At 43.0% G+C, this 17,891-nt stretch overlaps 1 protein-coding gene across 1 annotated transcript in view; it reads right to left on the reverse strand.

The window, feature by feature from the left end:
- The window catches only part of Sema6a (semaphorin 6A), a 116,853-nt gene that overhangs the window by 34,196 nt on the left and 64,766 nt on the right, over nt 1–17,891 (reverse strand). Inside the window, exons 4-10 of the mRNA XM_051163069.1 lie at nt 13,673–13,733; nt 12,699–12,761; nt 11,904–12,005; nt 6,292–6,382; nt 4,115–4,234; nt 3,343–3,431; nt 2,205–2,422 (exon numbers count right to left, since the gene is read on the reverse strand). Of these exons, the coding sequence (XP_051019026.1) occupies nt 2,205–2,422; nt 3,343–3,431; nt 4,115–4,234; nt 6,292–6,382; nt 11,904–12,005; nt 12,699–12,761; nt 13,673–13,733 (744 nt within the window). The remainder of the gene's footprint in view (nt 1–2,204; nt 2,423–3,342; nt 3,432–4,114; nt 4,235–6,291; nt 6,383–11,903; nt 12,006–12,698; nt 12,762–13,672; nt 13,734–17,891) is intronic.

Raw genomic sequence — 17,891 nt, forward strand, 5'->3', positions numbered from 1 at the left:
AGCACAAGGTTTCATGACATGAGACTCCTTCAGAGGATTCTGGTGGGCAGACATTGGTCAGCTTGGAGGGCCTTACAGAGAGAAGAAGGCACATTTTAGAGAACCAGACCTTAGGTCTGTTAAGCCGGTGGTATAAAGTATGTGACCAAGAATGGAAAGAAACAGGCTGGGAAGGGAAGGGAGCTGGATCATGATGGGGCTTGCTCTCTCTCTCTTTCTCCCAGGTAAGAGGCACCCCTCAAGGCTGGCTAGCAGTGCGGCATAACCAAGAGAAGTACAGAGAAATGAAATAAGAGTGAGTTAAGACTACGCATAATTTAGGATGAAAATGTTAAACACATTTGTAGATTGGCAAGTTAGGTTGTCTGCTCTTATTGAACAAATATGTCTGAGACCACATAAGCATAACAAGAAGATAACCGTAGGGACACTTGAGAAAATAAATGAATTAACTATAATGCATAAGAACTCACTGTAGTATTATAATCACAAAGTAACCTACACTTTTAATAAAAACAAAACTCCCAAACTAGAGATGTATTCTTAAATTCCACTACCCCTGCATTCCCATATACGAAGACAGTGTGTTTTCCAAACATCCTAGATAGACGGGACCTTAAATGTGAATACACAAGGCCTGAAACATTTTATATCTTTTCTACCCTCAAGTCTAAAAAAAAATCTCTAAAGATGATTAAAGCTTACCTAAATCTAATCGAATACTTCTTGCTGCAATATAAGCTCATACTTTCATTTATCTTCAGTGAGAAATTCTTGACACTTGCCCTCTGTAATTGAGGAGCATGAGTTCATCCCTCGGCTTGCTCTGTTCTGGGCTCTACCCAGGTCCTAGGCATGCCTTTCTAGGTGCTATCTTCGAATCTTATCATTTTTCATGCCTGTCATCCACACACTGGAGAAGAGTTCATGAAAGTCCATGTAAAGAGTGTAATTAAATATGTACTCCTAGAAGAAGATATTCTGTATAGAATCTCTCAAACCCTACATGGACAGGAGAGCATGGTGCATGCATTTAGAGCTCATGGCCAGGAGTTCTAACCCAGAGTTATGCTCATTTCATTCAACAGTATTGAAACTTTGAAATGTTATTGTTCTATACAGAGCTGGATGCCAGAGAAAGATGGTAACTCTCGGTTTTTTTTTCCTATTCTGTTATTTCTACTGCTTTGAAAGCAATTATTAATGTGTCATTTAGTTAATTATAATTTCTGATGAACTAAACAGAAAAATACAAATGAAGTGATGGACGGTGTTTCTAGGATAGTGCTTGGCGACGTATGAACCCTCACTGGACTCGTCCAGAGACACTTGTGCTGGGCTTGGGGTCTGGCCCATGAACCAACTTCCTGAAGTCATTGGAGGTTTACAGCCTCATGTAGGATGATAACTAGACTCCCTTGGCACCTTGCTCCTAAATTTCTCACTGTAGCATTTTAATAAATGCCCAATCTTCACACACACACATACGCGCACACACACACACACACACACACACACACACACACACACACACACACAGTGAGGAAAAGACTACTAGTGAAACAGAAATGCCAGAGGACCTATAAGAGATCAGAGAAACTGGTGCCCCATATTTGGCCATACCCCTTTGACGGGGAGGCCCGATGGCACTCGGAGGAAGGATAGCAGATTACCAAGAAGAGACTTGATACCCTAGCATCATATTCAGGGGGAGGAGATCCCCCTCAGTCAGTCACAGGGAAGGAGAATGGGGTGAAAGCGGGAGGGAGGGAGGATACATGGGATGGGATAGCAAAGGAGATGTAATATGAATTATTTTATTTTTCAATAAAAATGTGTTTAAATAAAAAGAAAAAAGAGATCAGAGAAAAATTCTAAATCCAAAACCCATCCCTTCTATCACTAACTACCTGGTCCAGGTAAAGAAATATTTTAAGTGATTTCCTCATGTGTAAAAAGAGGACAATAAAATTTGGTAGGAAAGGAATCCCATACAAAGTATTTATATGTCAGCCATATAAGTAGAAGATATGTTAGTTTAATAATGCTCATAAATTCTAATTAGTCATTGATGAAAACTCAGAGAAAAGTGCTTCTTATCTTCAAATATTGATGGGTGCTTTTCCATCAGTTGCAAATCTCTTCCCCAGAGAAAAGGGGGCTGGGAAGGGCTTATTAGGTCAACACAGCCAGGGCACGGTTACCTGTTATAAGGTGTGGAAAAGGTTGCCAAGACAACATCACGGCCATTAATGCGAATCACATCTGTAACCGCCTGGAGTATATTGAAATAAAAATGAGAGTCTCCAGGCACTGAGCAGTTCAGGCGAGCCTTCAGGAAAGATGTCCACTGCTTCTCCAGGACTCTCTGAGACCCTCCCATGTCATTCTTACAAACCTGAGCAACCCTAGGGAAGACGACCTGCAGAGAAAAGTGCATAGGGAAAATAAAATGCAGTCATTTCCTTCCGAAATGCAGAAGATCTTAGAAGAATTGGCCTTGCTTAACAACAGAAACAGAATAACAAGGTGCTTAATTCAATATTGCATGTCTAAAATCAGGAATAAAAAAAAAAAAAAAAAAAAAAAAGGAAAGAAAAAAAGAAAGAAAGAAAAGGAAAAAAGAAAGAAAAAGAAAAACTCAGCATAGAAACAGAATGTTTTAAAAGATAAGGCAGTGGCATTTAATATGGAGCCATAAATCCTTCAGGGGATCAGCTCCCAGCCACATAAACTCATTTCCATACAGACTGCTTAGCTTTTATTTCCTCAGACAAAAGCACACTTTGTATGCACCATCTCTGCCATCCCCACTGGCTGCCTCTGGGGCCTGAAATCTCATACGTGGAGTGTGAGTCCCTTTAACAGTGCAAGCCACCCTGGTATTTTATTTGTGCCCTCTAACTTAGTGACCTTGATCTGATATAAAATAACTGAAATAAACATCCTCTTAAGCATTCTTTTTCTTTTTATGATAAAACCAAGACTCAGTTTGCCTAGAGACACTGGGTATGTATTCTCTCTGTGCAGTAACTCAATTAAAAGGGAAAATTGCACCTAGAAGCGGCATCTCAAAACACTTAGAATTCGGTACGAAAGCAACCTAACATCTGTTGCTTAGATCTTCAGTAGAAAGATTCAAGAGGGTTCCCTATAATTTGTTACTGCTCTGAGAAAGTGGCTCAGGCGTCCAGACAGCTCAGTCTGTCACTTCTGGCCATCCTTGGTTCTGTTGTCACTGGGCTTCCAGTTTGCATTCCAAGGTAATTTTTAACAATGCTGGTTCAAAATTGGGTTTCTGAAAACATCATGAAGGGAGCCAGAGACACTCTCCCCTCTTACCTTCCCCATAGTGTTGTACTCCACTGCAATTTCCCTGAAGAAGAAGTAGATATAGTCCCCATAATCCACCGCTTGGACAAAGTACGGTTCTGCAGACAAATGGGCACTTTAATTGGAGATATGTCACATAGTGTTAAAAGAATTTTAATCAAGTGTAGCCGAAGACATGTTATTAATTGGAAGTGTAGGGCTATTAGACATGTGGTTAACACTAACCATTTCTAATGACTTCACAAGTGCAAGCGCTAGTGATTTCAGGAGGCACTTGAGCCTACAAATTACATCTTTCACAAGCTTTGCAACCGGAATGAAGAATAAGTACATTTTGCAAATCTCTGTAGTTTTATGTTCCACAATGGAATGTCCATATTGCCCTGAGGAGGTTTTGCATAGTGCCCCATCACCCTGACTCACACAGGGCTGTGAATAGCTGCTTTCCTGTTCCCCACCACTTCCAATCCCTGGGTCCCTTTCATGAATGCTCTGTTCAGCTCTTTTTATAGGGGGGGACTCTGAAATGAGAGTTTGAGGCAGGGAAAGATGAATGTGGCGTGTTCTATTGTCGCGGCACTGGTAGTTTTGTTAATACTCCAGAAGCTCATGGGAAGGGAAAAGGGGAGGTAAATAAATCAGTTGAGGCAAAAGATGCAATTTACATGGTTTTGTCTGTCAAAATCCATTACTAAAATGAATCTACAGTCTGGTCCAGCCAGGCTCTAAGTCTCTTACGAGATATGTATCCCCTCCTGGCTTTCTTCACTTAATTGCTCACCTTTCAACCACTTTGAATCGTGTTTGACAGTCCTGAGGGTAGGGCTGTCTCCAAGGCTCCTGTAAATGACTGCATCAATGGCCAGGAAGTCAGTCACAGTGGCCGAGTAGAGTTTTCCATCTTAGGAGAAAAAGGAAAGAGTTGAACAGGGTACTGAGCAAGGCAAGGACAGATGACAGTTATATCATCTCCCGGACTGCTTTCCTACATCAGGCAAATGAGATTGGACAACTGGGAAAAATCTGAAGTCACTAGGAAAATGCTTGGCCCACATTCCTCACCATTTTTAAATTGGGATCATGAGAAATGAAACCGTTTTCCTTTTTAAATTGCATGGCAATTTTTCTAAGCAACAGTGGCAGTGGCTGCAGCCCAGGGAAGAGAGTAAATGAAATATGTTATTTGCTTCTCTTGATTAGATGGACCTTGACTGCAATCTCAAGGCCAAGGGCCCTTGGATACTGCTACTGCCACCAAGCCACGGTCAACTGGATTAGGAGAGATCCCTGAGAAATAAGAAAGCGGTTTTATCAACACAGGGTTTAATTCCATTCAGAAATATGGATGACCTGAGCCTGAACTGAGACTGACGGGGGAGGGGAATGGAAGAAGGAAGGGACAAAGGCCCCAGGGTTAATGAGATGACTACCTTTGTCCTGAGAGTCACAGTCTCTCTTTTCCTCAGTCACATGACTCATTAACCCTTGCCAATCTAGGTAAATAACAGATCTTTGCTTCTGGATGTCCAAAGTCGTAAAATGGAAGCACTGTGATAAACAAGTATCCAAAGCAAAGAATCAAGGGGCGGAGAGAGCTGAGTTCAAATTGGCCTTTCCTTAGGAATTCCCTGTTTGGGGAGCTAGGCTTGAGGGTATGTCCAAAAGCAAAGATCACAAAGGAAATTGAAAACGAGTCCCTGAACTCCTGCCTCTTTTCTGTATTAGCAAATATTCTGCAACAACAACAACAACAACAACCCAAAACAAAACACAAAAAAGCCAAAGGAGATAGTTAAGAATAAGATCTGTGTCAATTAAACAGAAACCAAATAAATTAGGCCATTTATTTAAGGGGGCTACCCTTGCAGAGGCCCCAGGTTTGGTTCCCAGCACCTGCATGGTAGCTCACAATGATCCGTAACACCAGTCCCAGGGGCTCTGATACCCTCTTGAGGCCTCTAGGGGCACCAGGCATGCACGTGGTACACAACTACGCATGTAGACAAAATACTTGTCCAAAAGTTCCTTTCCCAGTTAGGCTACATCAGCTGTTCCCTGCCACAATGAGAAAGACAGCTAACGGTGTGACTGTGTGCTGGAAGGATCAGTTCTTTTTATACCAGCACTTCTCTCTGTACCCACGTCCACATACACAGCTGGCAATGAATTCCTAAATAAACTTCCCAACTTAAACATACTCATATACAAAAAAAAAAAAAAAAAAAAAAAAAAAAAAAAAAAAAAAACCAACCCAAATTTGAAAATGAGGGTCGATTAGCTACTTCTTTACACCTTATTCAGCAGATGCCTGAGCCCATGTAGGCCATCAGTGTCACCTTTTCAGACACTATGCCTATTTGGTCAGAGATATACACATAGCCAAATCAGGTCAATGGCATCTGAGAAGTCTGTTGCTCTGTGGCTGTGAATAAGCTTCCAGAAGCTTCCTTTTGCTTCTCTCCCTTTTTGCTCCATACGTAGAAAACCTGCAGCCTTAGAGAACAGCTGTCTCATGAAGGAAATAATGAGAATCGGGAGACAGCTAGGAGAGACATGGTGCGGACTACCTTAGTAGAGGCCAAAGTTAACCTGACCTCCAGAGTTAAATTCACACTGGTGGCTTTCTTGTAGCTGAGCCCGAAGTTGCCTTCACCTGGACAGCACTATGCCTCCATCCTCTCCTGAAGGCACAAAAGCCTATGGGAGTGGGGCAGAGACCTCGTAAGAGAAGCAAATCTCCAGTTTCCATCCTAATTTCAAATGGAAGAGGCATCCTTAATCACAGTATTCACCAGAGAATCAGTACAACTGTGACTCCACAAATCGTTCCAAGCAGATTCTCAGCCACAGGCTGAAAGACGCAAAAAAAACCAAACCAAAACAAAACAAAACAAAAAAAACAAAAAACAAACAAAAAACAAAAAACCAAAGTCAATGAGAAGAAATCAGGTCATTTACCTGCGAACAGAGCAATGTTGGCATGTTTGGCATCATAAGGGCATCTGGCCATTCCGCTAAATTCATCCCCGAAAGTTTCCAAAGTATCAATCTAAACAGAATAGCAGGGCTGAATTACAGCCAGTCACCAACAACAGTAACAGAAACTGATATTTAAAAAGTGGTTAACATGCAAAGTAATTCATAGGCACTTTGCAAATGCATCCTTGTAAATGCTCTCTGAGGTAAATCTATTTGTTTCAGATAAGGAAATGGAGGCTTCTGAGAGATAAGTTACTTGATCAAGACTCTGTAATTAGGGGAGTGTGAAATTTGAGTATGGCTGATTGGCTCTTAACTCATTACAATAGACAGATTTCCGTATCCTAGTGGGATGGTCAATAAATAAGCATTTTAAATTAAGGCATTTCTGAGGTAATTACCGGGAAAATCTACCTGCCCCAATTATCTCCTGAGTCATGAACTCTATAGAGAATGAGCTCCTTTTCTGGATTTGTTTTGCCTGATGAGTCCTTCCTTTGTGGATTAAATCCCAGTAGGAGACACTGGAATTTTTCCTCCAGTTGCTTGGCACAACAGTGTGGCATCAGCCAAGATGAAAAAACACACTTGCTAGAAAAACTCAGATGGCCTCTGCGCATACCAGGCCAGCCCCAGGATGAGCTGCCGAGCATCGGGGAGGGCTCAATGATGAGGGGTTTATGCAGGTCATCCTGCGCCTGCTTCCTTTACACTAAACAATAAGAGGTTCTAACTGAGGTGTTTGCTAAGTACATTGGGTTCTGTTAGTATGGAGTGATAGAGGCAGAGAGAAAATGGCAGCAAAAGAGAAGAAACACCAATTTTAAATTTTCATGCAAACCTCTGGAGTTTCTCCTTCTTTTGAAAAGTAGAAATGTCAGTGCATGTCTTTCTTACTCATGTGGCCATTATTCATCTTTCTACTCCACAGGTAACACACACACACACACACACACACACACACACACACACACACACACACACACACACACACACACACACACACACCAGGCCCATACGCATTTAGCACTAAATGCCATTGCTCTTTCCTCCAGATCACATTCCCCCACCTCCCTTGCATGCTGATGTTGACGCAGCCACGTGACCGTGCTCTGGCCAATGATGTGTGAGTATACTGTAGGCTACCACTCGGCCATGGCCCTTTCTGTTTCCCCTCCTATCACGGAGGATACCAGAGCCCTCAGAGATGGCAATGGTTTTCTCAGGAAAGGGCCTCGTCTTCTAAGTAGCTTCATAGAACAGACCCATCTTGTTGGCCACAGTGACTGTGAGGAGAGTATGGAGGAAACCTTTCCCCGCGAGTCATATGGTAGCCCACCTTCACCAGTGCTGCTCTGGCTCCTGCTCTCTTTGTCCTTTCTTCTTAGGACCTCACTAGCAGGAAAGAGGCCGATACCAAGTTCAAAAATGATCCCCGTATCATCCCTGTTTCCACACCCATTTTAGGCCTAATCAAACTCTTAGCTTCAGGATATTTTCTCATCTGAGAGCTGCGCAGTTTGGCCACTGATCTGAGGACTGAGAGAAGATGAACTTAAAGCAGAAAGGTCACCTGCAGTGCAACAAGCTGCCCCAATCAAGGCCCTTGAAGTAGTAGTACCCTCACGCCCTAATGTCTCCACTGTGACAGGCCTTTTCTCTTTGTGACCACTTTGATGGTATCCTGAGTTTGTAAATCACATAAAAGAGCAGTGTTTAAAATGTAGTTGTGTTTTGGGGGAAAGAAAGTCAAGCCAGAGACATTTTTTAAAGCAATGTATTTCCCTGTACCAGAACATTCTTTACACAGGCCCTTTTCCAGTACTTTATCCCAACAGGAGCTTTCTGTTGAATTGCAAAGACTTTGTGGTCTGTGGGTATGGCAGGTATTCAGCAGTGGACCCTTGCATATGCTGTGCTATTGAAATGACCTATCCCAAGTGGGACCTGCTCTAATCCTAATGCAGGGGGAATATGAGACCTTTTCCTAAAAAAGAGGCTATAGCTACAGCTGAGTCAAAGCAGGAAGGAGTAAAGAATTGATGTACTGGTTTGTGTCTTTGTAATGGTCTAGAGACAAAAACAAAACAAACAATAAAACAAAACAAAAACCCATGGTGAAATACCACTTTCCATGAAGCGAGAACTAATCCTTGTAGTCAAATGTCTGAACAAAACCACAGCCCCTGGGAAATTAAATCCCATAGAGGACAAATAATTATATAAAGAACCTGGCTGACTTTTGTAGCAAGTTCAGGAGGTCTACAGTCCCAAAGGAGAAAAGAGTAGAGCTTTAGAAATGGTGGGAAGCCTTCACATTCTTCCCTGGATGATTTTATTGGGGTCAAAAAATCTTTCTAGCACATTCAACTTTCTTTTAAAATGAAAAAGAAAAGAAATGTATAAGGTGTGGTGAAGAGGCAGAGAAAGGGCATCTACCGAATCACTCTAGTAACACTGCCACTTGCTTCTCCACTAGGAGGAGATTGGAGTCTTGCTGTGGAGGGGCAGTCATTGGTTTTGTTTTGAGCCCTTACTCCCGATCTTTATGATAAAGAACATGGAAGAGAGGGCTCTTGCCTCCCTGCAGCACAGTGGTTCTTAACCTTCCTAAAGCCGCAACCCTTTAATACAGTTCCTTAGGCTATGGTGATCCCCGACCATAAGATTATTTTTGTTGTTACTTCAAAACTATAATTTTGCTACTGTTATGGATTGTAATGTACATATTTGTATTTTCTGGTGGTCTTAAGCAACCCCTGAGAAAGGGTCATTGGACCCAAAGAGTCACAATGCACAGGTTGAGAGCCACTGCAGTAGTACCCTACGCCACATGCCAGATCATCACCAAGGCCACACTGTGCTGAGTTTAATGGAACATTCACAGTGCTGGGCACCGAGGCAGGATGAGGGTGAACACTATTCCACGTATAGTTTCTGAGAGCTCCAGGGTGCTGGACATGTCACCATGGGTGCGACTGCAAGTACGAGGTGACAGTGCAACTACAGGTGAGGGACTGTGGGGAATGCAAGGAGCCGGGGCGGAGGGAGTCAGTACATCACAGTGACAAGAAAACCTGTAACTTCTCCGGAAAGCAAGCTTTCCAGCCAGGGAATTCCTGGGAATGTGCTAGAAGCATGACAAACAGGGATGGAGTAGCAAGTGGTAGGATTAAAGTTGAGATTGCAGCTGAATGCTGCAACTGGCTGGAGTAAATACTGGGCTGGATGAGCTATAAGCATGGATATATTATGTCTCTGTTAAACTTGGTCTTTCATTTAGTATGGACTTCTCTGTGCTGTTTTTCATTTTAGTTTATGTTAATGATTGTATTTTGAGTGTTGCCTTCTTTTTTGTGACAAAGAAGACAGTAGCTCTATTGTTTCACTCTAATGCTGTTCACCCTGGCTTCTAACCATAAAGTAGAAGATGAAATAGACCCACTTTTCAACATTTTTTGCCAAGAAAAGCCCTGGGTTGGGGAGATGGGCAGGTTTTTTTTCTGGTGAATCTGATGGTTCTGATCCAAGCTCACCATTGCTTTTTCACATTTTCTATGCTATTAAGGTATTGCTTTCTTATGACAAAGCCCCACATATTTCCCCCTACATGTCCTTGCTGGACATGTCTATTCATGCTACACACATGTTACCTACTGTCCTAGTTGGCCTTTTGATTTGGTTTGGTTTGGTTTTGATCAACATGACATAAGCTAGAGTCATATGAGAAGAAGAAATCTCACTTGAGAAAGTGACCCCATAAGGCTAATGTGTAGGAAGGTCTATGTCGGCATTTTCTTAATTAATGATTGATGTGGGATGGGAGAAAGGTCACTGTGGTGGTGCCATGCCTGGGCAGGTAGTCCTGGATTGGAAATAAAAGCAGGCTGAGCAAGCCATGGAAGCAAGCCAGTATGCCGCTTTCCTCCATGGCCTCTGCTTCGGCTTTTCCATTCCTGTCTTCCATTCCTGGTTTGACTTCCATTGGTGATGGAATATTGCCTGGAGTTGTAAGCTTTCCTTGCCAAGTTGCTTTTGGTCATGGTGTTCTATCACAGCAATAAAAACATGAAAACTAAACCCCCTGCACAACACAATTTATAACCTAAATGGTAGAACTCGCATCACCTACTTGTCAAGAGACAGTCTAGGAGGTCCTGTTGACACTCCTCTCTTCTTGTCTGTGCTGCTCATCAATTATTAAACCTCCTTGAGGTTGTTTGTTTGTTTGCGTAGGCTAAGTATTTCCTGAATCTACTCTCTTTCCTTCATTCCTAGGACGACATACTTCTCCAGTCCCTTGTCACTCATTGTCCCTTGTCACCTCAGGGTGCAACATCTTAGAGCTAGATGATCTCTCCCCAGCTCAGTAGATCATTTCTTGCTCTTCTGCCATGTCTTTCTCTGTCTGCGCTGCTCTCCTTACCCAGAGTGTTCTCGGCCTTCATTTTTCTGCGTTCCTACTGTCCCTTAAGACAAAGGATAGAAACTATCTCCTCTATGATTATCCCATGAGGCATCAGCTTGGGAGACTCCATCCCAGGCTCTGAGCAATTGTGACTGTGCTCCATGCCCTGGCAGAGTCTCTGTGTGATGTCAACAATTCCAGCTAGGAGACCAGCAGGAGGGAACTTTTTAGAATAGCCTCATCCATTTCTTTCCTATAGCTCATGTCCACTTTTTCTCAGGTGAGGGTGAAGACCTTTGAGCTATGCTTCCTCAACTTGTCACATTGTTTGGCCATAGCAGCAACTCCACAGACACATAACAGTCTACTCAGGGCTTGGCCTCCCTATTGGCGAACAGGCCTCTGCCCTTACAGTCTCAGTGCTGGGCCACAATAGAAAATCAACATAAGTTCTCTGAGGAATAACCATTGCTGGCATGTACACACACACACACACACACACACACACACACAAAGCTAACAGAGGTGAAGCCATGATGTTAGAGTCCTGGCACTTCTGTTTAGCAGCTTGGGAGCTCCTAGGTTTCTCAGCTGTCCGCCCCTTCCTGCGCCTCACCCCACATACTAGATTTCCTGGGTCTTTGAGGCCAATTCTTCTTCTTTTCTTTCCTCTTCATGTATAAAGGCCAAAGCAAGTAAAGCCATGGCCAAGTAAGCTGATACAAAATGGAATTAAATTTCTCTCTTGAAAATCTTACAAAGAGAGCGTACGGTTCAAACAGCATGCTTTGGCCATATCTCTTACAATAGGAATTCCTTGGCATTTAAGTGAATTTTTGCCAGAGAGGTAATACAGGAGTGGGTAGGACAAAGAGAAGAAGAAAGAGGAAATCCACATGCCATTATATGTGGTAAGTATTCAGTCTTCAGAACAATAAAGACTAGAGGCTTCAAGAAACCACCTTCCCAAGAAATGCTCTTTAGAGAAGACAGTCAATTCTGAACAAGCGGGAAGCTGAGAGGCCTGCTCAGGATCACTGTCCTGGAGCAACACACTAAGCTGCAGAAGGAAAGAAAACCCATGTGGTGTCAGGTTACCCCTCTTCAGTTGCTGCAGGTGTAATGACAGTAAATTATGGAATACCTCCTGGCAGGGTGGTCGGGACAGACAAATGGCACTTACCTTGTAGTTCCTGCAGGAAGGGTTGAAGGCATTGGTTCCACAGACAAACAGCGTATCCTCATTCTTCTTGAGAAGAACTTTAATGAAGTTGTGACATTCATCCTGAAACAGAAGTCGGAACGGTTTGGGATGGAGTCTAACTCAGTACAAGTGCTCACTCATCACCTGGACCACGATCCGCCAACGGCAGGGTTACAGTGAGGAGAGTACAGTGTGTAAGGTCACATAGCTGGGTTCCCCAGCCACACGGCCAAGTTGTGGCTAATGCTAACCAAGAAAGGATGCCAATGAGTAAATACAACAGTAAATACAAACATGGCAGAGAACCGTAACGCATGCTTCTCTTATGTCATAGAAGAATGGAGAAGTGAATGCAGCAACCTCCCATCACACTGATTTGGATGCCCGATATTCCAGGGTCCCCTGATGTGCAAAGCTTCTGGGTGAAGACTGTGGCATTTTCATGAGTGTTTCCACAGACTGGTGGCGTGTCCTGGCCTGAGAGATGGGTTACTGCGATAGGACACGCAGAAGACTCGGGAGACCAGCTCTGAGTCCATAGTCCTTTACTGTGCCTGAGGAGTTCTCGATGCAGTCCACGCAGCTGTTGTAACGTTTCATCACATTAAGAGCAAACTATTTTTGCAAATTAAAGCTTTCAATAAGTTGATGGAAAAAGCAATTACTGGGGAAAAGGGACTATCCAGATGCATTCAAATCGTAGTCTACGGCAGAAGATAACCGTCAAAAATGTAACCCGAAGTGGCAGCCGCGGGAGAAATGAAAATTGCCTACCTTATGTTTTCCCTTCATCCTGCATGTGTCTACATCAGCCTGTCTAGATTTCCATGTCAGTTTCTGCAGGGATCAAGAAAGAAATCAATTAGAGCCCAGAGGTTGTTGCATTTGATTTTAGAAGTAAGAGTTCCCTTGGGGCGACTAGAGGCTGTTATTGAAAGCTTTCTATACCCTTTCTCCACGATTAACTCACCACAACAACAAAATATTAGAGAAGAAAACTTTTTGCTAAATTTTTAATTTTTATCTGCTCACTACACTACAGGGTGGTCTCCTTTTTTGAGATGAAGATAAAGGAAAAGCGCGGGAATTTCATATAAGATACCCAAATCAGCTAGCAAAGCATGCTTATTTTAATAAAACAGGTGTCCCCGCCCTTTTCGTTCAGCTAATCAATCAATGTTTGTAAAGCAGACTTTTTTCTTATAATATGGAAGCCATTTTCTTAAACATAAAATGGACATTCATTCCAGGCGGACAGGGGTTTAATTTCAATTGTGCTCCTTCATGTCAATTCGTGGGCTACATCTCTTGCTTCTGCTGCAAAGTCTTCTTAACTAAATTACCTCCCTGTGGAGTCACAAGGAAAGCTTACGTTAGATTTTATGTACGTCTGGGTATGATTACATTCCAGAATCTCATCGCTCAAGCAACTTTCATGGGAGCATTAACACTGGGGCAGTTTTTAATATGTTTTGGGGACAGAATTTTATTTTTCTAAATTGGGATTTTTGGGGATAGATATGGCAATGTTCTATTGAAAAATATAACAAATTACACGAAACCCCAAAATGTATATGCACACACTGATGAAATACGAATTCTGGGGTGTGTAATAAACTCTCAATAACCACTAAATCCGACTTCACAAAAGGAGTGCTGGCATTTCCCATACCATGTCAGTCACTGCAGTTAAAGTGCAGATCCCCTAAGGACCCCGTTTTAGAAAGCTGATTCTAAAAACAACTTACTTTGCTACAATAAATTTCTTCTGTGTGGGAGGTGTCTATATCAACAGTATAAATATGGTCCCTATAAAAGAAAAATTAAAGTCAAACACAAAAGTTAAGACAGCTCATTTTCTACAGAATACATTTTTCATATTCAGGGCAGAGAAACCCATGACCATCCTTGCTAAAACAGAAGATATTCACATGCTAGAAAAAAGGACAGAAGTTAGTGAAAGAGATCTTGAGGGAGGCTGAGTCAGGTGGAGCTCTGTGAGTTCGAAATCAGCCTGGTCTACAAACTGAGGCCAGGACAGCCAAGGCTACACAGAGAAACCCTGTCTTGAAAAACGAGAGAGAGAGAGAGAGAGAGAGAGAGAGAGAGAGAGAGAGAGAGAGAGAGAGAGAGAGAGAGAGAGAGAGAAATTATCTTGAACCACATTAACTAAACAGGTATAATTTATCATGTCACCAGGTTGATACATGAAAAGTTTTGGTAACTGTTCTCCTCATCTCAGCGGGGAGGCTCCGAAGGCTAACCTGGTTTAGAAGCTGGAGTACAGATGGGTTCGCACTGCCCCCAATACCTTCAAACCCATGCACAAGTTGCTTGGTACGCAACATGCTACGTTTGCTATTTTGATAGACAGGATGGAAGAAAGGTAAAATTATTCCCAGAAGCTACCCTTCCCTTCCCTCCACAAGACCACGCTGCATTAAAGGATAGATGTACTTGAGCTAAGGTTGACACTCTGTGCTTCCTCTACCCGCTTGTTTCGTTCTGAGTTTGGCTGTCTTCACAGTTTGCTGCCAGTCTCCCCTTGGAAGGGGAGACAGAATCAGCAGCTCAGGTGTGGGGCTATATTTAAACCTCCCTTCTGTGTGAGCGCACGGAGCACAAGGGTCTTTTTGTCTGAAATTCAGAAGAAGCACACGCAGTGGAGGAGGTGGGGGGGGGGTGCGGGGTAAATCCAAACAGCTCATTTTCCCTTGAAATAACATTGACTTTTTCTAAAATGCAGGAAGTCCTGGGGCTGGAAAATTATCCACAGCTTTTAACTAGGACCTCAGGGCTCCTGTGAAGACTTCCAAACCCCCTTGTCAGTTAGAAACAGGGGCTGGGGGAGTAGGAGAAACAATTATTTATAAGATTCACATATGATATATATGTGAGTGTGTATTGATATATGTACATATACACATATATGTATTCAATACTTGAGAAGTCTGTTTGTTTCACTTTCAGAGGAAAAAAAAAACGTTAATAAAAGGAGCAAGCAGGGGTGTTGGCTTACAGATTTCCTTGCCTGCTCCTGAACTCTGTATGCGCATGCGCGTGCATGCTCTTGTGTATGCGTGAGTACACTTGGCAGAGAAAGACGTGAGTTTGTATCAGGGTACTGAAGGGAAGGGTGAGGAGGAGCTGCTGAACTGGGAAACTTCTTCCAGCTTCATTGTGTGTGTGTGTGTATGTGTGTGTGTGTGTGTGTGTCGGGGGTGGAGGGATGGGGGCGGGGTGGGGGCGGCCCACATCCCTCTGCCCTTTAATTTTGAGGCCGTTTATTGCACTCGCTTATTACTTGTTTGACTTTACGATGGCACTGTGGTCAGGCACATTATTAGACTGGAATTGCCTAGGACACTGGTATTCGGTTTGAAATGACTAGATGAGGCTTTTCCTTGCCCCTCTTCCCTTCAAAACTTCAGTAGAAGCTGAATATATGAATTGTAAATTAACAACTGATTAATATGCATTGGCAGCTCCTCAGAAAGCTCTCAGATTGCCCCCTTTTGGCATGGTCTGTTTATGTTAATTAGTAGTTTAGAGATTAAAAAGAAAAAAGAATTTACAAAGTGGATAATAATAAGAAAGAATTGGAAGGCGGTCTTGCCACCAAACCTCATCAGTCCCCAGGGTTCTGGATAGGACTTGGCCTTGAATCATTGACTTCATTTGTCTAGGAGAACTGGGAAACCTTTAAAAAACAATCACATGAGGGAAACCCTTTTCTGGACAGATCTTTCTCAACGTCTTAAAGATCACATGGCCCCAGTGGATAGAAATGGTGCTTTATGGCCAGTCAGCTACAGTCCAGGGTACAAGATTATTTCTAGCAGCCCCTGTGCACCCTACGATGCTCTTGCAACTTGAACATAGCAATGTGAACACAAACCAACTTAGTCCTAGGACTTCCTCTTTCCCAGCCCATTGACCACCACTGAGTTGTGTTGTCAGGACTCGAACCTTGGCAAGGGACTTAACTTTATTTAAACTGCGTTAACTTGCTATGTAGGAACCTGGATGTCTCAGGGCAGTATTGAGAAACGGGGAATTAAAAAGGCAAGCACAAAACTTCTTTCGGTATTTTCCGGAGTGTATATAGAAAGGAAATGGCTGGGTGTGGAGTGAATGCAACCTGAAGGGTGTTACACACTTGACCTTCAATGAATGTGACTCTGTTTCATTGCTTTAGAAAGGAATGTGGTCTCCCCCTCCCTCCTTTTCCCTCTCCTGGAAGTAGAGAGTTCAGATGAAACTGTCTTGCTTTTAGTGAGCTGGAATAATGAATGTTTCTTAGTCTCCACAACACCTGGCCTCTGCTGTTCCTTTGCCTGGTGCCTGCAGCCCACACCTATGCTAAATCACTGCCTACGAGGGCTGTGTGTTTCAACCATCTTTACTCGATTGTGAAGAAAGCAATTCACAGGCGATCTGTTTCTCAAAGGTTGATGTTTAACCATTTGGTTTGATCAGCCTTTTTTTTTTTTTTAACATTATGATATAAATGTCATCTTGCTTTACTACATGTAGGAAATGGAAAGGACACTGAAAGCGCTGCCATGCTTCCAAAGAGGTGGGTACTGAGACCGCACTGGAATGTTCCATAATGAGTGCCCACAAAGGATGCTCTCAGGCAACAGCTATTAGCCAGGACAAAGAGTTTCACTTCTCTGTGGGCAGCACAGGACAGGGAGTGGCTGTGTGCTCACCAGAGCATTGCCACCCTAATTCAAATCCTACAACTTTCCTTGGGCCCATTTATTTCTCATCTTGGAATCCTTCTACAGGAAATGGGGACAGCAGTTGCTCTTTCTCTTGAGGCTGTTTCCAGGATCCAGCAAACTGACATTTATGAAGTCATGACTATATTTACACATGTGCACGTGTGTTCATTGTTGCTTCTTGTAACCAAGTGTGTTTTCTGGGCTTGGGACATTCTCATCACATTCATGGCTTTTCGTTTCATACTACAGAGATTGTCACCCGTATGTAAACTACCAAGGAATCAGGTACTGTTGTTCTTTTAGCTGCTCTGGTCCTTGGCTCACAGCCACATATGAACATCATCGTCTTCTTCCCAGTGTGAAATGACTCATGTTATTGAGAGCTAGGCAAGTGCCCAGAGGAACCCTTCTGGATGGTTCTCCCAGAGTAGTTACATACTCCAAACCTAGTTGGACCTGTGAGAGGCAGGCTGACTCAGACATCTGTGAACTGTTCTCTTCACAGCTCCACGCCTTGCAGGGATCAGCATGGGCTTCATGAAGATACTGCCTAACCTCTCACCAGGTGGAGGGCACAGACAGCCAGGGGAGCTGTGGAGCTGTGGGACTACAGGCAGGATTAGAACAAGAGCCCGGCTCCGTGTGGCCCCTGCCTAGGTGGGATTCCTGTCCTTCCCTTCTGCCTTAGGGTATCATATTCATCCAGATGTCATTCCCCAAAGGAGGAGGAGAGGAGATGATGATGATGATGATGATGATGATTGTCAAATACAAAACACTTATGAAACATACACAGTATTGCACTTTCTTTGGTCACCACAACATTCTGTATTCAACGCAAAAACGCGAATAGGTATAAAAGACACACATCTCTCCACACTATATAATGCATGTTGATACAACAAATAACTATCAAGTGGTGGAGTTCTCTACTGTGTACTTGGGTAAATATTTGTATATATGTTCAAGAAACACAGTGGATTATTTGAGCTGTAAGCTTCAAAATATGTAATTATTTCTCCGTGAATCCGCATAAGGTTAAACAGACATAGAAAAATCTCAAAAAGGTTAAATAGACATAGAACATCTTGAAAGAATGATTGCTTGACAAACACAAGAAGCTTTTAGCTAAAACTACACAGCAAGGAACCTTAAGCTCTCAGGAAGATGCATCACGGCTGAGTTGGGGCTGGAACTGTCCGGTCCCCTGAAGGTGCATGTGAGCCACGCCCCTTAC

This window comes from Acomys russatus, chromosome 20 (assembly GCF_903995435.1).
Source record: "Acomys russatus chromosome 20, mAcoRus1.1, whole genome shotgun sequence".
Classification (NCBI taxonomy): Eukaryota; Metazoa; Chordata; class Mammalia; order Rodentia; family Muridae; genus Acomys; species Acomys russatus.